Genomic DNA, 22,748 nt, shown 5'->3' on the forward strand with positions numbered 1-22,748 from the left:
TAAGGTTTGTTCTGTCATGAGCCTGGGGTTCCTTGTAGTTTTCAGCTTCTTTTCTCCAGCTGTGAGTAACCATGTGAAATCCACAAATAAAAACAATATTTGTCTTTCTAAGCGTTTCTGCAAATTACTCAGAGCAAAAGTTGTAATTACTGGGTTGGCATGTAATCTGCTGTGGCCGTCACAGTGGGCTGTAAAACTGCAATTGTTCTTTTGCCCTTGAAAACAGCTCCTTAAAAAGCTTAGGAGTTAGAAAGTGTATTTGCTATAAAACAAAACGTCTTAAAACATGACACACCATTTAAGCCCTCTATAGGTTTTATAATTACAGTGCTTTAAATACAATGATGTAACACTGAGTTTAAAATATTTTACATTTTGTGGAGCTAATCAGGAATGGCAGCTCCACAGCTCCAGGCTGTCTTGGGCGTGCGAGCAGAGAGACACAATGTGTGACCTGTCTCGGCAGGAAAGGCCTACATTGCTCTCAGTCGTGTATACTGTACTGAAGTCCCTGGCAGTGATTATGTCAGCATGTCTGCTGCTTGGCTAACTGAGCTCCAGCTGTCGTAGCTCCACAGACAGACATTGACAATCCCAGGTTGATTCCCTTTATCTTGAATCAGGACTCTGTATCATTCTCACACCCAAATATCTCATTTAAGAGAGTTTTGTACTACATATAATGCAAAGGCAAACATTGCACATTTAAGTGTGATTTCAAGTCAGACTAGGGATGACATCAGCTTTCTTGGGAAATACTGACAAAAGATGAATGAACTCCTATATGCATATTGTATATGGAGGTTTCATTCTTGAAATAAGTTCAAAATTCAAATGTGAAAATTCAATGGAAACATTCAGTTGAATTCCCTTGAGCTGTCCTTTTTTTGCCATGTCTCTTTACTATAAAATTTAGTTTAATCCAGGCTGGGTTTAAATTTCATTGATCAATCAATCAATTAATAAAACTGCAACTTCAGAGCTGTATGTGAAGGTATGTGAGTCCCTTCTGGTAATAACACCTCTTGCTGCTGATTCAAACTGACTTATTAATCCGGCTATTATCCCTCTCTGAGTATCTACTGTATATACACCAGGACAGAGAGGGAATCCCACAATGCCTTCTGAAATTCTGCCAAGCTTCTCCCTAGGTAGACCCCAACTCACCACGTCACCATGACAACAGCCTGGCACACAGCCACACTCTCACAATCAGTGGCATACAGGGATCTATTGGATTATATTTTCTGTTAAATACATATCATATGACTTTTTGGTTTAGTTATTAAAACTATAAATAATACCCATAATGACAGCCTTTAATAAATGCAGTAAATGAAAACTATTTGCAAATCAGAAGATTCAAGAATGATTTTTAATTTGGACATTTTTGTACTCTGAATAATTAGGATCACCAGTTCAAAATCACTGTAGTTTTACAACTACTGTATAATCCTTTTACTGGTATGGGATGGAGGAAGACCAGGAGCTGCCCCAAAATGTGTGCTGTTATAATTCTCTGCCATTTCTCATAGTGTCAGTCACACAGAGTTAAATTTGATTTGAAAAGGAACACAGCTCTCACTAATGACACCATAACCTCATGAATGTCCAGCAAAGTCACATGATTGTTGGATTGTTGTTAAATGACAACCTGAAGATGAGTTGGCCAGTTCCTCTACTGTACAGGCCAGTTGGTCACCACTGCCTGAGTAATCCTAATCATTGTCAGCATTTGTGTAGTGCTGTTTCTGGCTGTCCCCTTCCTGTCATGAGACATCACTGGTGCTGTTTTCTGTGGTTTGCAGTGGCCAGACCAAACCAGCTTCTTTGTTGCACATTTTGATAAACTTTTAAAAAGGAATTAGGGTTCACTAATGAATGTGTAGTGTGTGCAATGTACACAGCTATCGTTCCATGAGTAACAGCAGTAGTTTATCATGATGAAAATGATGGCCGGATTAAAATAAAAAAATATATAATAGGAATGAACACTCAAGGTTTTTTAAGTATTTAAAAGATTACATTTATGCCATAAAATACAGTAGAAACAACTGCCATGGATTGTCAGCAGACTGTCACTGTCCAGCATTCTTCAGGCTCTGTGATGCTCAGGGCTGAACAGCTGAGGGAACAGGCCAATATTATTCCTCTGTCTTCAGACAGCATTGTTCAACTCTTCAGCCATCTTACACGATTTCAAATAACATTATTGGAGGTCAGAGCTATCTTCTTCTTGGACCAAGACAAACAGTGTCCTGGGCAGTCACTGTATTTTGTGAGAAAGGTTCACAGGTTAGTCAGTGTGTGGTGCAGCACATTGCGATGTGACTTTGTGTTTCTGTTTCAACCATTTGAAGTATGCCCTTCATTGCCAGTTTAAACTAGCATAAACAACCTTGCTTGTAAGTGGGTGCCAAGGTGAAGTCTCCAAGCCCCTTGAAATTCAGAACAAAGGACTAACACATTAGAATCAAACGATGTCTGCTTTTTTTATTATTTTGCTTGAGGCAGAAAGTAAACGTTGTTACATTGCTATTAGAATGAAAGTTATACAGAAAAGGAAGAATGTGAAACAGATTAGGTACTGATGTTTTTCCAGGTGTTGTTAATTCATCTGAAATTAACTCTGTTACTGCTTTTATATTTAATACAATATCTGAGGCAAAAAGGAGATGGCTGTGCTGTTGTGTGTGTAGTGTTGATTTTAGCGTTTTTTTCTTTTTCAAAACTCCTTTCACAGACTGTCCATAAAATCCATAAAAACAGTATGTTTTATGTTGATTCATATACAATTTGGACACTCAAAGTGGTAGGTGATCTACACTTTCCCAAGAATCTATCAAGATTGCTAACTTTTAAAGAGAATTAAAAGACACACAACATTACTGATTTATTAGGAGCCAGCTGAGAAGCAGTGTGTACAGAATTGTGGTGCTTCAGCATTTGGAAACATGCAGATGGCACTAGATGGAGGTTTGCTGAAAAAAGAAAAAATGACCGAGAGATTTCAAGAACTTGTTGGCTTGCTTGTTTAATGTCTAAACAGCTCTATTAAATATCTGTTTTCAAATTAATTATTATGGCCTGTCTCACTTTTCAAAAGTACGGTTTTCTGGTTAAAGGTTTTGACTGATAAATAAATAAGCAATTGCCTCTGTCTTGAGCAATGGCATCACTATATGGAGACCCAGTTATTCCCTTTGCTCTGATCTTGCATGTCAGAGATTAAGTGCCTGTGATTTTCTGGTATAACCCTCAATGAAGCGCTGCTCATTCATCAGCAGACTTTGATGTTATTAACCCAGCTGTGTCTGCCTAGCATGCACTGAGGTAAGGAAGGAAATGGAGTGGTACTGCACAAAAGTGTCTCAAATTCACTTATTACACAGTTACTCATAGTCATTGTACAATACACACACACAATGCTTTCTTAGTTCCTACACAAGTATGCTATTCTTAAAATCTTTTTGTAGCCAAAATTAAATCCAGGTACAAAAGTGTTCACTGAGTACAGTAGATATGTGATGATATGAGTTACAATAATATGAACTACATTCTGAAGCTTGTCAGCAGTATTCTGTACTGCACACAATGCACTATTTTCTTAACATCCCTCAGTGCTATAAGTTTTGTCCTTTCTGTGACCACTCCACCCGACTGGCAGGAATGTAAGAAGAGAATTCTTAGTGCTGGAGCCCCAGAAAGCCAGAATAAAACCATATTCTTACAATATAAAGGAACTTGTTATTTCTGCATTGCAGTCATTTCATTTACCATCATCTGAAGGAACCATTGGCATTTCCATTACTTCCACAAAGCAATTTTCATCCTTAAATGGAAACTATCCAAGTAAAACACCCCTGCTTTAAAGAAGCAATCAATTCTCAGTGGTAGAAAGCGGTTTTATTTAATCAAAACATATTTGCAATACTATACATTTGAGTACAGGAGATCAGGTCCGAGTTTCTTTTTGTTGAACATAAATGCAGGCTATCTTCATTACATTACACACAATTCTATTTCAAAGCCAAACCCACTGCCTGTGTTTTCCATTTAAAAAATTGCCCTAAGAAAACACAGAAAAAGTTGTGGAATTTTGATTTCAAGGGGATAAAATGACAATTTCAAAAGATTGGATTTTGATGGAAAAAGTAGGATTACAAAATGCAAAAAAAATGCACAGCACCAGTTTACCATATCTGTATTTGATATACAACTAATGTATCACTGAAGGCTAATTATATCAAACAACATAATCCCGATATGTCAACACTTTTTGTGTGCTATAATGTTAAGCACTTTATAATAATGTTATTTTACTTCTAGTTTGATTGCGGGTGTAGACAATACTCAAGGTTGGCAAGAAATTCTTCAGTCCTGTATGACACCTTATACAGTGTTTTCTTTCAGACATTGCCTGTGATTAATAACAAAGCCTCGTCTGTTTCTTCATACTGCTACATGTATATAGAACAGCTGTGTCACTCCTTACTGCCTCCGGTCCACACTGCTGTTCAAATGGTTTCATAGGTCATTTTCTGTGTTCACATTAGTACAGAGTGAGTTTCCTAAACAAAACACATATCAGCACACAGAGTACACTTTTTCTGAAGAAAAAGAGTATATGTTAATCAACACAAAAAAAAAACAATGCTACAAATACGATCAAAATTCTGCAGTTGGTCTCCTGCAGGTTCACTCGAAACTCTGAGGAGCTGGGGATCGTGGCACAACAACAGGGGCAGCCTGGCAGGGAGATGTGTGCCAACTTTCCCAATGAGAGCGGGAAGATGGCAGATGTCGGCCAGTTCAAAAGACGAGAGCTTTGATCTTTAAAAGGCTTTTTAATGACTTATATGAAGCAGCGATCTATGCACAACACTCTCTGGGATGGTGGGGCGGGATGTTCTCTCTTTGAGGATGCTCTGCAACAAACGGCACAGAATCATTTTTCAGCAGGCCTCAGTAGCTGCACCATGGTTTCCAAGCTGAAAGGATTCAAAGGGAAGAGAAGCCTTCCTTTCCATAGCTTGAAAAAAGATTCTTTGTACGCTTCCAACACGAAATTTGGCCAACAAAGTTATCTCCCTCTAATAAAACCCCATCTCCTCTAAAGGGGGCTTGCAGCATATTGAATCGCAGGTAGTTTTCCTGCAGGATGCCGCACTCTGCTAGGTAGAATACTTCTATAGAGCCCTCCATCCCTGAGGGCAATACAATTCAGAAAAAGCCTTTGATGCCAGGCTTGTATCTTGAAAGCGATATCGAAGAATAGCTATACATTCGCATCACTAGCCAGCATTGAAGTACAAAAAAGCCCCTCAAGGGCCTACTTTTAGATGAGAAGAAATACAGCAGCGTCTTTTTCATAAACCCGCCAAAGCAGACAATTAGGAAAAGTCTTTTTTCCTCCTGTTCATTAGGCACCAAGGCCTTGTTTGTCCATAGTCCCGTCAGTGTGACACCGTCATCATCAGTGTGGAAATGAAGGGCCGACAAAAACCCAAGCCTGCTCCTTCACTTCAGTCCCACAGATTCCATTAGTCTACATAAACACAGTTTCTGAAAGTCATCAGACTCTTTGGCACCAAAACCCACAAGTCCTCGCTGCACTTTTATTTCATTTTACATCTTTAAAGAGACTTGGGAACAAATTAAAATATGATGGATTGCAAAATACCCATGACGTGTTATGAAAACTGGAGCTATCATTAGACACAGAAGATAATTTGGATTGTATTGGCAGTGCAAGATAATGGATCCATCAAGTTACTAGAAATTCAAAGCACTAACAAAAGAAAACAATGATTAATTAACGTGACAACAGAAAATTAAATGATGGCACTCCTCATTTTCCCTCATTTTAGAACGAAAAGTATATATTATATATGGTAAGTGTAATCCCCAGGCTGTGTACAAAAGATCTTGCGTTTCCTGCTGCCCTTTGCATTTCCTATGACGTTATTAGGGTTCGCATGGGTGCCAGTACAAACACGCACATATACACTGTAAGAAAGGAAAATACACAAGTACTACATACTGTGCACAGATTGTCAGCCTTTAAATCTCTATGTATTCTCCAAACCAGGGAGAACCCAACAGGGGGAAACACAAGGCAAGAAAATGGATGAAAGAAAGAAGAATGTTGTTTTAGGATTTGAGTGGAGCATTTCTGTAATCTTGTCACTATGGTTTATGAGAGTTTTGGAAGAATGGGATTGTACATTCTTTACCTCTTCTTGCTTCTAAAAGGTATTTGTAAAAGAGTTGTAGATTAATGACCACATAGCACTAAAAATGCATCTAAAACTGAATTTTGGTGTTCAAATTAAAAACCATGAGCTAGACTTCATAAGTAGATAATTGAACTCTTTTTTTTCCAGATAAAAAATGCAGTGCAAGCTACATATGGGAGCAGAAGCTGAAGTAAATGGAGGCTCTGGAGTGTTAATGTCGTGCCTCACTGTTTAGTCAAGTGCAGCTAAAGCAATGAGACCGCAGGCTGAAAGGAAGTTCACTTTGAGGTTCAGTTAGCCTTGCACAGACCTGTCCTACCTTCCTGGGAAACTTGACTAGATTCTGCACCAATGTCCTTGCAATGTCACAATGTGGACCAAATTACTTGATAGTAACATTTCTTTGCTCTTAAATAGATGGCTTAAAAACAAAAACAACAGAAACTGCAGCAATTTCAAAAAAGAGAGGTTGAAATCGTAATGTACATCTGTACTTTGTCTGACAGGCTTTATGGTTCTTGGAGGACCCCTGCCAAAGCAAGAGACAGTCTGGAATGCACTGCACAGAATATAAAGTAAACTCTAGTACAATATTTGTACAGGAAAAGCAGATATATTTTTACTCTGAAGCCAAAGGCTTTATAGAAAGGATTTACAAAGACCATTATTAAAAATAAACTTCTAAAAACAGCAATTCATTTTCCCCTTTCAGAATCAGAATCACTTTATTTGCCAAGTACGTTACATGTACAATTAACAGTATTGTCTTGCCATTGATTTGGTTTGTGCCGTGCTCCTAAATATACAGACTTTTCCACATAATTAATTGCAAGGCTTTATGTTAGCCAGCATCTCAGTAATTCAAATGACTTTTAATGCTTCTAATTAAATTGCAGTCAAGTGATGCATTTGTCAGGGCTGTAGAGTGCTGGGTTGGTATGCAGAAGGACAGCAGGTGAGCTTGAGTGGATCAGATACAACAATCAAACTACCATTTAAAGCTGCAGCAGATATTCTATTAATATATAATATAATAACACATGTAATGGAGAATGGGTTTACTTTTCCTATGCATTCTCAAAAGAATGCAGAAGGACAGTTTCCAGAAGAATATTAAAATACTGTATAAAGAACCATAAAAATGTGAGAGATACCCAAGGAAGTATCTTACGGACAAAGACATAATGGGAGCTTACTATTGAGTACAGTGAACACAGAACACAAGACGCAGTGCTCTGACAATGTGGATTTTATTATGTAGCATATGGACATCGAGATGTACACAAGACAAAGAAAAAAACTGAAACAGAAAATTGAGGGCATTAATTGAGCACTGTGCCATTTCTTTTAACTGATTTAATATATTTGTGACTTTGGATACTCAAATGAAATATGATGAATTCCACAAAAAAAAGCTTTCTTGTTTTTAAGAAGTGCTATAAATTCCTCAATGAAGACAGTCTAAGCCATTGAACGCCTAGTGAGTCACATGCTGTATAGATTTCTTTGGTATCTTGGCTCCTTCTCTAATGTATAATGGCCAAGGACATCAAAGCCGCTTCAGTATTTTACCAGCTGGAGGTAAAATCCCTCTGTAATCTTCTTTTTATAACTTTTTTGTGTTCCATCCTCAGCTAAATCTTTCAACTTCTTTAAAATACCAACAAATGATCCTCTCTTTTTAATACAGAAATAAGTCTTAAAACAAAATTTGAGTTTTTCTTTAAGCAAAAATGAAGCAATTTTAGAAAAGCCTCTCCAGATTTGAAATATACATATACAGTATGGTGTCACCTACTCTGTATCACCATGGGTCTGGTCTGGTGAGGACATCTGGCACATATTCTGGGTGTACGAGGAGAATGATTTTCAGTCTGTCATATAAACACCTCCAACCTCCTTGTATGTAAGTAGTTCAGCACAGAGCATGTACTCTACTGGATGGTTTTCACTCCAGGCAGGTAAGTGGACAGCCTTTCTACCCAGCTCAATAGGTAGCTCAATAGCTACAGTAGGTGGGACAGCAGCTCCAAAACTAGAAGAGCACACAAACATTCTAGAAGGTACAGTGCCCTGCCATATTAAAATCATGTATTAGAAAAGGAGACAATGTTATTGGAGCACAGAATGTAGTGAATATAAACAAGTACCTGGTGAATAGGCTTTGTACACCACACAGAAAGGATGGATTCACAACATGGGTGTAATGTCAGTTTGTTTTTAGGATAAATAAGGATGCTCTTTTAAATTAGTTTAGCTCTGAATGGGTTTATCTGTCATGTATAAGGCTGGCACCTCCATCTGGTTGTGCCCTAGTCTTGTTCTAAACACTTAACTGCACTAATTACTACTTGATTTAGGGGAAGGTACAGGTACTGGCATCATTTAGCTTGAAATGGAAGGGGTACTTTTATAGCTCTTTATGGGCTTTATTCCTGCTGAATTAAACATTCTAACAAAACAGTCCTGAGCTGAACACTTCTTAAAGACTAGAATTTTCAAATTTTCATTTTTTTGGGACCACACTACATCAAAAGAGAGGCTGGCAAGCATTCAAACACTGAAACAGCTAATTAACCACCAGCACTGTCTCATCTGGAGCTTTCAGAAAAACCATCAGCTTCACTTTTTGGGGTAAAAACATTCTGAAGCTAGTTCTGAGCCAATTCTACTGGCTCCTGAAAAATGCTTTTTCATTTGAATTTAATTAAACTTATAGTCACAATTACTAAAGGTCTGGTAATTCGGCAGCTCACATTGAGTATCAATGATGGTTTCTTTGATCCTGAGCTTTTATGTGCAGTCTTTAAATCCAATGCACAGAAGCAGAGCATGTTCAAAGAACTAATGTGTGCTCCGACAGTTCTGACATATCAGGATATGCAAATTAGAATTGATATTTTCATATTAAAGAAGTTATCTTTAAAACGGTGTATTTGTTAATTGCTCTTACAGGAACAAATCTTCGACATGAGGATTACTACGAAAAGGTTACAAAACATTTTTTGTAACTCTAAAACACTGGAGATGCTAATGCAGCTTTGAACATGAAAAATTCTCGTCTAAAGTAAAAACAAAACCTGGAAGTATTTGAGAAAATATCTCAGTTATTCTTTAGGTATTTATGAAAACACAATTTGCCCTGCATCCATAATGTGGTGTTGGGAGAAAAAATAGCACTGTTGAGCTCTCTGCTTTTGGAAGGGTGTAGTGGACACTCAATGAATGACAGAGGAGGTCTCATTATAAAACCAGCAGTTCCACATAAACTTCTCCAGATGGACCACCTGAGAGGAACAGCAGTAGGTCTTGCTCGTCTGTAGGATGTGTGCTGGCTACTGGGATGTCATTGTCCTGCACTGACAGGCAGGGGTGCTCAAGGCCAGGCTGCATGAAAACCTGCTCCAGCTCTGCTCGTTTGCAACACCAGTTTAATTCGGCACTGTGACAGAAAACTTCCATCATGTTTACTTAAGCTTCCCTATGACTGCATTTGTTACACAGAAATTAACACAGTTGTAAAACAGCATCTCCTCCCTCATTTAGTTTCAGCCACTGAGAAAAACACCAATAAATACAAAACAAGAACCTAGGCCGGATCTGAATGTCTTTATAGAACTGACATTGTGCATCACTCAGACTTATGCAGCTAGAAGATGTCCTTTGACTGAAGCCTCTCTGATTTTAAACTAGCGTAAAGATGACCCACACACCAAATCAGTCGAAATCAAACATTCACTGTCCACGGGCGCTTTCTTTTGTATTTCTGGAATTGGTTCTCTCAACTATTATTCTTTCAAAATTATTTCCTTTTTCCATAAAAAATAACAAAAGGGAAAGCTAACAATATACCTTTAAAAAGCTATGTTCCCAAAGGAGGAAAAACAGTATTAACTGCTCCATAGTTTAAGAAGTGTTCTTTGCTCAAAATGATGCATTTTTTCATGTTTATACACTACTTATACTGTGCAGAAGACAAGTATTTTGAAACACAGTGGCACCAGGTAATGCATGTTCAGACACCTTGATTTAACATGCAGTAGTCTGCTTTAGATTCATGTGATAGAGGTGCAAGCAGCATTTGTGTCCCAGCAGGGAGTGGGTCACTCAAATAAAAAAAAAACACAGATGGGTGACTGATGAGGAAAAAGGTGAAACCCTAAGGAGTTTCCACAGCTGAGATCAAGCTCAAAAAGGTTAACAAAAGCTCAAGTGCCAGCAGGCTGCCCTGTACTTGCCTGGGTCTGTGTGAACACAGCTGCCTGACTGAACCAGCTCCCCACTGACCAGGCTCACAGTAAGACTAGCAACACTTGAATCAATAGCTTGACCTATATGCATCATCAGAAGGAAAACATCATAATACTCATTGCAGAAACTATAGAAATCAAATTATTCTCTGATAAAAAGATGTGGGTCCATTAATTGTGAGTTGCTAAATTGGAACTGTGTTTCTTTATTACTTGTAAGGTGAGATCACTGAAGGACGGGTTCGTGTGTCTATATATCTGCGAGTGATGATGTGGTCCGGGTGTGTGGAGGTGCTGGCAGAGACCGAGAGAGAATGCAGTACATATTGGTGATGTACATGCAATACAATCCGTGTGCCTTCTTGTACAGGTGACAGACAATCGTGTGGCTTCCTCCTTGCCGTCCCTATGCCCTGTAGAGCAGAATCCTCTCTGCGCAGACCTGTCCCACCAGCCCAGCATACTGCTGCACATCCTTCTCGTCACTGGGGCCCTTGCGTTTCCTGGCATAGACAGCGTAAGGCATGACGGTCCTGCGGTGGAGCACCAGTGTCCGGCCCAGGTCCCTCAGAGCCCTCTCATCCACTGCAACACAAACAGTGCCCCGTCAGCAGTGCTGCAGCTCCATTCACACTCCTCGCTGTACCACATCAAGTACCCACTTGGTGGTAGCACCTTATAAAAGCTATTTAAAAAAAAAAATCTATTTTAGAAATTTTTGTAGCAGCTCTGAAAGCTGAATTCTATTTCCATTCCCCCATTTGGCTGAATACCACCCAATTCCATTTTTTTGTCACCCCTGTCCCTAAATATTCCACACACCTGAGTAGACAGTTTGTTAAAGTAGCATGGCAGAGAAAGCCATTGGGATTATCATGTGAAGAAATATTTCTTAACTTCACATGATATGATACAATAATACTTTATTGTTTCATTTCTCTGAAATTTGTTGCGCCTCCAAGTAGCTATGTTTTACACACAGAGAGACTTACAAAAACATACAAACAGTACATATAAACATTACTTTAAAAATAAATATAACATTACATAAAATACATCAACCCATTCAAAGTCATGATGTACCACTCCTACGCCACACAGGAATTCACACAGGTTGCCAGGACCAGTAAGATTACTTTCCCACAGTCACCCTAAGCCCTTATAAATGCACCTACCCCATCATTTATGCACCACTAATTGCACATGCTCATGAACCATTACTCCTTTATCGTGAAATCATTTGTAGAGTAGTTTGATCGACTGTGGAATAAAGGAGTTCCTCATTTTGTTGTGTCTGCAGTGAGGACTATAAAATGTCTTTTTGAAGGCATCTGTTGGTATTCTTCATGAATAACATGAGAGGGGTTAGATGAGAAAATAACAGCTAGTCTCAACACACTCTTAATGTAAGCAATTTGAAAGCTCTGCTTAAGTGGCTGCTCCAGCTATCTCAGAACACATCCCCAAGAGTCTGGCCTTTTGTTGCACAGAAAAACTATTATGGCAGACATTCCATACTGCAGGGCACTTTGTACCACAGAACTGAAAGACATGGATAGACTCTGACTACTGGCACCAAAAACCCATTACCTGGAAAGAAAGTAGATTCACAGTTGTACTTTATTACAAATAAAGTCAACAGGTGCCAAGACAGATCTTGCCAGATATTTATAGGATGTAACTTGATTAATGAACTTATTATGAATTAGGACTGGGGAAGGATATTCATCCTGTTCAAAACGAAAGAAGATAATTTATTCTGTTTTTCATCCACTTCTGTATTTCCATTTGTTCATTTGTTGAAAAACAGAGTCTTTACAGACTCCGCATCATAGGATTAGGACCTGAACCATCTTTACATGCAGTTGATCACCATTTCAGACTTGTCATCGAAGGATTTTGTTTTCAAAGGCTGATGTTGTTGATGACTTGTCTTATTATTAATTAACCCATTTATCTTTTCTTTATTAAAGAATACTGAAGCTCTGCACCTCCCCAAGCAGACTTCACTAAGGGGCGAACAGAGGACAAGAAACCGCAGCAGAGCCACAGAAACCGTGCAGCATCAATCTAACATGTTACATGTTTAATAAACGCACACGTCAAAGTTTAATTAAAAAGCAAGAGAAAAACGGGAAGTCTGATGCAGTTAATTTAAAATAACATGGATGGCAAAAAGGTACAGTCATGCCTGAATAATCTGCTCATAATTTTGCTCACATAGTTTGTCTGATGCTACATCCCACACTGTTCTCTAACTCTCCAGGGTCAAAGAGAACAACCTTCTACATAAATTATAGTTTCATGCTGAACAGAAGACAAAACTGATACCATAATGTAACAAAAACAAGCTGGGTGTCTATCCATTCTGAAAATCACCCACTGTTCTTCAAATATATACATTTCCTGAAATTGCTGTTGTGAATCTAAAAAATCTCACTTAGTAGTTTCTCCCAGTCAGATGCCTGTAAAACTCATTTCACTGATCAAACAGGTTGCTAAACTATTAATTGCTTTGCTAGGGTGTACAATGTGACATGTGCTCCCTACTTGAATCCGACAGTCAGAGCCCTGCCACCCTAGAATCAATAAACTAGATGTGTATCTATCTAAACCACACATCAGACCTAGTCATGAAATTAGAAAAGTCACAATAAAAATTATTCATGTCAACATTTCAAAATACAAAATGCAGGACTGTCGAATATTACTGCTGGATCAAGTAGATTCTGAGGTCAACCACTGTGTGTTTTGTCATTGTACAACTCACAATTTAAGAAAAAAAATGTCAAGTTGGAGGTATTGAAATACAAAATGCTGTCACTTCTACAAATGAAAGCTGCTTGCATATGACACAAGTGCTTCACACTTAGGTACAATGAATACAAACAGAAGGATCATCCATCTTTGCTATTGAGGACAACCAGTGCTCCTCCAGACTGCAGCAGTGAGATACAGTTACAGCTCACAGACAGCAAGTAAGACAAATGAGAAACAATGAAATATGATGCAAAACAAAGCAAAGAAGAACAAATGACAAAAAACAGTCTGCCTACATCACAGTTGCTGTGCAGCTGTAAACAAATGGTACTATAGTGGAGAGCCAATTTTAAAGATGTTCTTTTTCAACATGGATTTTCTTTTGGGGGGTAAACACAGTACACTGCCACTTTCATTCCTTTCTGATGTAAACGAGACGCCAGCTACACTTGATATGATTATATGCAGTGCTTACAATCCTCCTTTGACAGCTTGGAAAACCAACGTTCCACATGGTTTTCAAAATCCTGAAGAGCACAGTGCATATTTATTTATCTGTTCTTTGTTTTCCAACTAATTCCACAGCGGTTTGTGGCAACATCAGAGAACAGAACATTGGCAGGGCTGAAAAAATAATCTGGAGAATGCGGTGATCCTTCCTGAGTTTCCAGTGCGTGCTTTTCCACTGCAAATAACACACGAAAGGCAAAAGTGTACAGTGCTCGTCTCCAAACTGATCACAGTGAGGATCTGTGATTTCGCCACACTGCAGTGAGAGACATAAAAGGGTAAACAGATAAGTGAACCCATGCAACCCATTTCACTGGAGGAAACTGGCACTTAACTGGCACTTGAGAATTGATGTCATTAAAGAACTGTTTAGTATTAAGGCTGTGGCAGGGAATTGTAAATTATGGTAATGGATGGCTCCTTATTTAAAACTACTGCAAAGAACTAAAATTAAACGTGTGCACCTGTGACTAACAAATGCTCCTTAGAGCTCTTCAAAGATATCCTAAGTCAAAAGTAAAAAACACAGTATGTTAATTAACACCATTAATATTACAGCACTACTGCAGTGCTGCAGGCACAGAGCTTGCAAATAAAGTTGATAACCAGTTGAAAGAATGAGAATGTGCATAATCCAGTTGGGAATTAGTTTTTCTGGGGGAAATTCTGGATTCTAAAACCTGAAGCTAAGTTTGTAATCCACTGTTCCAGTGTTCCTTAAAAAAATCAGCATGGTAAAACTGCTTTATTGATGCTAGCCTTTTAAAATTATACTAAATCCTGGTATTTTTTGCAGTGTCTACTGTATTAAATCATAGCGGTAAACATGCACATGGGCATCAATCAAATTAAATGTGCATGAAGTGTATGGGGGGAAAACACAGCACAATCTCATAATTATGTGGTAAATTCTCTAAAAGGGCTCCATCCATAGGAAGAATAAGGCTTAGCTTCAGAATAGCATAGAGACTTGGAAAGGACTGGCAATAGATACTCACTGGCACATAATGGCTGTATGGTGTTGCAGTGGCAGTGGACAAATATTCATAAGCAACAAAATAATGAAACAGCACAGGAGGGTGCATAAATCAGGAACACAAGAGCCTATCCCTCTCCATTTTATAGCATTCATTAGGATTGTACAGGATATCGCAAGAATCAGAATTGTACAAGACATGCCCCATCCGTGCAGAGTGGTTCTGGGATACATTCCATGGTGCCTGGAGTCTTACCAGGAATAAGCAGCTTTCTGGTAATGGATGCCTGGATATACTGCTTTTTGTTTCTGTAAAGGTGTTGATTTCTTAATAGACATAATAGAAAAATGGCCGTCTCCAGCACAAAAAATAAGCATTTTTATTACTTCTTACATGATTATAGTTTTAATGCATGTTTTTCCATTGTAGTGACCTTAACCTTGCCTTCTGATTACAGCTCTTAGTGAAAAGAGCCTAATAATATAACTGTGCCAAGTCTCTTTTTCTGTACCTTTTCTTTTTTTAATCCTCCAAGTTACAGGAATATGGGACTCCAGGGAAGTCCTCGGGAGAAGGTTTTCTAAATTTATTGTTAACTGATTGAGAGAATGTATGATACATTCAGCACAATGACTCCATTAAGCCTACAGGGTGGTTTAGAGGTCTTGTTCCTGGCTAAAACACTGTATTCAAGTCCTCATTAGCACTCAGTAAAAACAAAGCTTAACTCCCTTAGGATAACTAAATAAGTATTTGCAGCACAACGCAAACTTTATTTACGCAATTTAAAATGAATCACACAAAAGCTAATGGTGTTTTCACCCTCAAGAAAAGCAGGCGTTTGACTGCAGACAGAGCCTTCTTTTCCCAAAGATGGACAGCAGATAGACCAAGTGCCAATACACACCGACCCGTGCTTCTCAATAGACAGTGTAGCTTATATAGTTACCAGCTTGCACCTCTAACTTCTCCAAACTACACATATTTTGTTGAATACCTACATTTTCTGTACTATCTAGACTAGCAGTACCAAATTTGTACAGTATTTTTTTCCACGTTCCTGGAGGCACGACTGGGGTGGCTTTTAGTCTGTAGGCTCATACAACCTCCCACTCATCACAGTTCCTGACCTGATGCCTCTGCCATATAAGATGCAGGGCAATTGTAGGGGCCATTTTTGAGGGGGAATATGAATTTTCTACACCAGCAATTACATTGTATATCTACATGAAACTGATGATGAAATATAATGTACATCCATAGTTCAAATAAGCACTCCCAAACACTGTATTTGTCCAATTTTCTCTTCCAAACAAGACATATCTGTGTTGTAAATGTCAGTAGTTCAAGGAGGGAGCTGTGTCACCATGCCTAGGCTGCATAGGAACAAGTAAAGGTTTACTCTATGCTGAAAAGAGAAGAAAAACACAATGTTTCGGCTGTGGAGCCTTCTTCGGGTGTCAGCCTTTGCCCTCTCTGAATCATACACAGGGCCCAGGCAGTGAATTTCATTCCTGTTCATTCTGCACTTAGTTTGTTATTGCTATTCTGTGTCTATCACTACTGCTTGCCTTTATAAGAGTAATTAGAGATTAAGCAATAGGCAATTCAGTAATTATGAAAAAAATCATGACAGCACAGAAATGCAACTGGAGATTATGTTTCAGATGCATTTTTAAATATAAATTCCTGTTTTCTCTGTTTAGATTTCACTGAATGCAACTGTGCAGCCACATCTATCCTACACACCATGGTCCAGAGCACCCAGATGCCTGCTGGCTTGGGATGTAGAGGCGATCAGAGCTGCCACAGGTGAATGTCCACCTTGCTGCTTGCTAATAATTTAAAAACAAAGTATTTCAAGAAAGGCAAAACAAAAACAGATTGGGGCACTGAGCTCAGAAGAGGAATCAAATTATTATTGTTATGATTAGTGGGCTCCCTGTGAAGAGCCCATCTGGAGTCCAGCTGAGAGGACGACGATATAGACAATTTACTCTCTATCAAACACAGGGGGTCAAACTTCATTTACCATTCTTCAAATAGATCATTAACGCCTCCACACTCCCCTTTCGTTTTCAGGAAGGGCCGGCCACATGGACACCGAGCCCCCTTTTCCTTCCGGGCTTTCACTGAGCCATAATTGGCCAGCTGCATTCGTTTTCAGCCCAGCGCTGTAAACTGTAGAAAACCAAAGCACTCCATCAAAATCACATTAATACAAATTCTGAAATACTGGGGGAGGAGGGGAAAGTCACGCAGTTGGGAAAGCAAACCTGTCTGGGGTGTTTTTCTTAATCTGCAGCAAAATATTTTGCTCTACAAAGTTTCCATTGCCCTGCGAAAGGAAGCTGCTTGAAAGCCCTGAACGCTTTCTTTACTCTCTCGTGTTTTCCTCCTTACACGTCTCCATCCCCTGATGAATTCCCAGAGCTCCGCAGCATGTTTTATTAAAGTTTCCCAATCAGCCCACAGCAGTTAATCTGTCACCTTTTTGATAAATTATTTCTTAACCCATTTATGAAGTTTATGGAGATTCTAAATGTGAAATTTAGAATCTTTTCTGTAGAATTTAACCTGCCAGCTCTGCACTCCAGGATCATCAATACTTGAAACATATGGGGCAGTATGAGGAAACTATAAATAACCACTTCACACAACACATGCTTGGGGGCGCTTGTAATACAGGCTGGGTAGGTGGGGATGAATCGGAAAGGAATCTTCAGGGAATTCCCTTCGGAGCAAGGCTTGTGCACCACCTCACACAGCACAGCAGGAATTTGTTGGTGCACATTAGGCCAACGTGCAGAAGGAAAATAATATGGTGTGGATCCCAACCATTGTATCTCTGTGTAAAACTGAGTGACTCTGGCAATATTTTGTTTTTGTTGAGTATGAAATTGATGACTTGTTTGTATGAAGTAGATCAAAGCACATTCCTATCCACTCTTGGCAAAGAAGCGGCACGCATTTCTCTTATACCATACACAGCATGATGAAGTTAATGTTCTGGTTTATTTACAAATCAGCTTACTAAGCATGTATCTTTGTGAGAGTGGGTTTCTTTTTTGTTTCTCACTGAAAGGTGTAATCACTTTCTGAGCACGACGCATGTTTCAGGTCAGACCAGGCATGTGGAGCTGTGGTGCAGACAGGGCCAACCCATACAGGATGTTTTCAAACCTCTCTCAGTCTCACTTCTTCCTCCAATGCAATGGGTTTCTCAGTCACAGCTCTCCAACCATTAAAAATATTCCAGTTTATAAATAAAATCAACCAAGTAAACCTGAGTATATTTCTAACCTACTATTTATAGCAGGTATTAATGAAACCCTGAAAGTCAGGGTTTCAGAGTGTCAGAGTGTCAGCCATACATTCTACTTTGTTCCCTTAAAAATATGCAAGGGCTCTCTACTGTTTTTTTATTTTGTAAATCTAAAGCTATGCGTGCTGGCATTTGGCTTTTGAACAGACACATGGCACAGAGAGCATGGCAAGGAAAGATTACTCCCACCCCAACATGTTTTACATGGTAGCTGGTCTTTACAGGTCTGCCAATTAAAAACAAAAATACTGGTTTAAACAGCTCTGATAACTTTGACCAAAAGCTTTTAGCTGCCCAATTAACTCTGCTGATAAGACAGAACAGGAGCAACAGAGGCAGAGCTCTGGTGAACACAAACATCCGCTCATAATATAAACGCTCTCATTCACCTCGGGCTCCAGGGGGCGGGCTGCCCTGCAACTCCATGACAACACCTCCTGCTTGTCTGCAGCTAAGGGGTAAGGACCCATGTCTGCTGGATGAAGTCTAGCAGGCCTGCAGGGCAATGAATGAAGGCTTTCAAAGCACATAGGCCTCAGAGAAGACCCTTACAACCACACCATAGATCCAATGAATTTGATGATGTACAGAAAATAAATGCCTCCTATTTGAAATAGACAGCTAGCGTTACGTTCTTTTGCTCCGTGGTAAGAGAAGTGAGGTATTCTGCTGTTCCTCCACAAGCTACCAGGAAGACCGAAACATCAGAGAAGATTGCCTTTTTAATTACAGGGGCTTAAATCTGCAGCACTCATGGTGTTTACTGGGGATGTGTCTGACTCTGTGTGGAAGGGGGATATAATGGTTAAATCACACCCAGCAATTTTGTCATTACATAGAAGCAAACTGTCTGCTTAGGGTTTAAATTTAATGTGCTTCATTTCACATGTAGCAATTGTGATTAGGTTTGAGTTAGTAAATGTCTAACCTACTGCTCAATTTCAAACACATATACCTGGTCTAGAGAGCGGTTCCAGACTATTATCTCTCACTTATGAAGGGATGACAAGAGGAATGAATTGTGGCAATCGGATATTCTGACTGACACGCTGTGCTGCAGGCACACAGCACAGTCAGGCCAGATTCAGACAATGACAGGGAAAAGGCTAACTATGGGAGGACAAAAATTGGTTTTATCATGACATAAAGACTCCTGAGGGAAGAGCCATCAATGCTGTAAAGTACAAGTGAGGAGCCTTCAGTGCACTTCAAGATAGTAGTGAGTTCAGATCTAAACTAAACTTTATAATGAGCAAATACATAAATACATCCATTATTAGAAACCTTCTTTTACTGGTGAGGTTTACAGCAACCTGCTGAATATCCTGGATGGATATGGTGTAAGGTGACACTGAGAGCTGCGAAGTCCACTGCAAATCAACACAGAGAGGTGTAATTTAGAAAAGCCTAAAAAAGCCTATCCAGTCTTATTAGATTGATTAAATACTATGTGATTAATACTAAATAGGAAAATATCAAATGTTCTTTCTACAAGGTTCAAGTGCAAATGTAAAGAGATATTTAATAGCCATTAAAGCTAGTTAAAAAGAAGACTCTTGCAAAGGTTTCGGCCGCAGTTATTTAAGAAACCCTGATTTTTTCCCTGCCTGCCTGACGCAAGTTTCAGATTTCTTTTTTGACTCTGACAAAATAGTCACACTAATCTGCTCAAGCTGAGTATCACTTCATTATAACTGCGGTAGGAAGTGTTACTGGCGTGGCACCCTAAAAATGACACTGCTTTAATACATACATGTATAATATATTGGAGTCCTTCCCTGAGCCTCAGCTTGTGGTTATAAGCTAAAGTCTTGTTGTCCTTCTCCCTTTTTTACTTCCCAACCCCTTCTGGTTGCATTTCTCCTCTGTAGTTGAATATAAGCAGCTCTGGAAAGGAAAGTCGCAGCTGGGGTCTGACGAGTTAATACAGCCCTACAAAGACTGTTTGTCGAAAGAAGCACTCCCAGAGAAGGTCCCCCACGGAGCCTCTTTTCAGCCAACACTGACATTGTCCAGTGCCACCTCCTGTCCTTTTCCCTCCAACAGCAGCTCGGCCCATTCTGAGAGCCTAATCACGCAGAAAACCGCCTGACAGAGGCTTAGCACACAATCCCTCCACTCACCCAGGTCCATGAGCAATCCTTCTCTTTTTGTTAAAATGTGCTTTTTTCTCCAGCAGAAAAAAAACATATGCAGCTTTCCTTCAGGGAATTATAACTAGTAACAAGGGGAAAGGCAGACTAAAAACTGCAAAACTGTTGTTCCATGCCATCCCACTGTTGAATCAGTTGGGTCACTACAAGGGAGCATTAAGATAATTTTGACTAAAAGTGTATAACATGAATAACAATGATAATAAAAGTGAATACTGACAACATAAACATCAAGTGTTGCCTGTAGTACTGATGGTATGTGTAACTACTTTGACGAAACATTCTGCAAGCTATAGGCCTCAAAAGACCTTGGTGATAATTGATGCAAAGGGTAAGCAGAGCTCCCTGCATGTTGAGGCTGGATGATGGCCAGCCACAGCCAATCGCCTGTACTGGAGACCTCAAGCTTGTTGTTTTAGATAAATCCGAGTAGAGAAGTATTGAGTTAATTATTTAAAACTACATACAGTATTTACCTTCAGCAGTACAAATTGTTCCAGAACCTGCATCTTGTAAAGCCTGAAATAGATCGATCTGTCAGACTCTAGGCTTTATTTCCATTCCGAGGTTGTTCTCCTTTCAGAATGTAGCGAGTTCAGTTCATTCACCGCCTTTGGCTGCAGATGATTAGAGGGTCATAGAACCAATGACTCCACCAGGCACCAGGCACTAACTCCTTCACAGCTATACATCTACTAAAAACAAACAAACCACTACAAATGGTTCCCTCTGACTGGCAGCCTCTGTGCCCAAGCCACAGAACTGCGAGCTAATCCCACCTCTTTCATCTCCTGAACATTAAGTCTGCAGATTTCAGCAGAATACCAAAAATGCCTCCATGCATACTTGAGCTCCAAGAATAACAAACACAACACAGGCACCCAGAGAGAATAACAAAACTCAGACCACGTATTTGCAAGCAGAGCTGCCAGTTCCAAGCCAAGTGAGACCCCAGGTCTTCCGAGCCTGGCATTCCCAGACTCCTTTAGAAAATACTGTATCTCTTTATGAACTGAAGTACAAACACTGAACTTTATAATGTCGTCCACAGCATTAAGAAACGATGATGAAGTAGATCTGTAGTACCTCTCCTGAGGTGGTTTGAAAAACCCTGCATGGAACATGTTCTTTATATTATACCTAAACTGTGGTTTTCTGTGATGGCAAATGCCAAGACTAGTACTGCGCTGCACTGAATTATCTACCAGCTGTTTTTGCTTTCACCCATTTTCTGGCACACGTCAAAGATAAGCTTTTCCATCCACTTGTTTTATATAAGGCTAAGTAAAGAAAAATGGACCAGTGCACTTCACTTTATTGCTATAAAACACAACAAGAACAAGAAAAAGGAGTAAAAAGAGAAAGCTAAGGAGCAGCAGGGGCCATCCTTTATTCTTTGAGTTCCATTTAATAAAGTGCTCTTCTTGGGCTGTTTACCTTTAAGAGGCACTACCTCCAACTATGATCTCATGATGATGAACTTTGAAGAATCACTGATTAATGCTTTTCAAGATTTCAGCATTTACAAGGACCTTTGTAGTGTGAATCAGCTCTCACATCTATTGTTAAAATCACTGATCCCGACTTAGGATGCAAACATTGATGTTAATGAAAGAAGCTACTATAGTAAATCGCCAAAAGGATCAATCACAATCTATTGGTCAGCAAATAAGCAAGAGCTAACTGGACAGAAAGCAAATATTCTGATCACCATTCTTCTGTAAAGGCTGTTTCACATGCACAGTGAATTTAATTACATGCAGCTGTGTATTGTATGATTACAGTTACTGATAATCAATCCATCTATTTTCAATAAACACTATGTCCAATAAAGGATAACAGGGAGCTGGAGGCAGACAACAGGCACATGGCAGATATATACTATGGATGGGACAAGAGCAAATTGCAGGGCGGGCATACACACATGCTTACAGAACAGAATTTAGAGAGACAAGTACCAAAGACAGCATGTCTTTGTATTATGGGAGGAAACTGGAACACAAAACCCCTTCATTCACGGGGCAGAAATCGCACCCAAGTCTGGAATTGAACCCAGGACCAAAGAGCTGTGAGGTAGTAGAGCTAAGTATCACACTACTGTGTTGTCCCTTAATAACAATAATATTGAAAACTTATGCTCATCCTGAACTGTTAGAAAACAAAGATCAGCATTCCTTCTCTCAGAACCTAATTGTGCTAGACAGCAAAATGTGCAAGCTCAAAATCTAATTTTTACCTCTAGTTTTCAGTATTACTGAATGAGATGGCTACATTTTGATGAAAGTACTGAATCCTCACCTCTGACTTTATGTTTCCTTAAATGAAGAACATCCTTCCTGAACCTCCATCAGAACACTGAATCTAAAGGGTTTAGTTGTGGAAGCCAGTCAACCGATAATGGGCTAGGCATTTAAGCCACACAGAGAGTGGTACAATCGGGATGAAAAGTCATTTGGTCCGGATTACATAACAAAGCAAGGTGCAGTCATGATCACAGTATGCTTTAAACACATCTGACTCATCATTACCAAATA

General features: G+C 39.4%; 1 protein-coding gene across 6 annotated transcripts in view; it reads right to left on the reverse strand.

Moving 5' to 3' along the window:
• Positions 1-7,477: 7,477 nt before the first annotated feature.
• Positions 7,478-22,748, reverse strand: part of LOC102683106 (arginyl-tRNA--protein transferase 1) — a 98,252-nt gene continuing 82,981 nt past the window's right edge. For all 6 annotated transcript variants that reach the window (XM_015346792.2, XM_015346789.2, XM_015346788.2 and 3 more), the window contains one exon: positions 7,478-11,074. In XM_015346792.2, the coding sequence (XP_015202278.1) occupies positions 10,896-11,074 (179 nt within the window). In that variant the 3' untranslated portion in view covers positions 7,478-10,895. The remainder of the gene's footprint in view (positions 11,075-22,748) is intronic.

The sequence above is a fragment of the Lepisosteus oculatus genome, chromosome 4 (assembly GCF_040954835.1).
Source record: "Lepisosteus oculatus isolate fLepOcu1 chromosome 4, fLepOcu1.hap2, whole genome shotgun sequence".
NCBI lineage: Eukaryota > Metazoa > Chordata > Actinopteri > Semionotiformes > Lepisosteidae > Lepisosteus > Lepisosteus oculatus.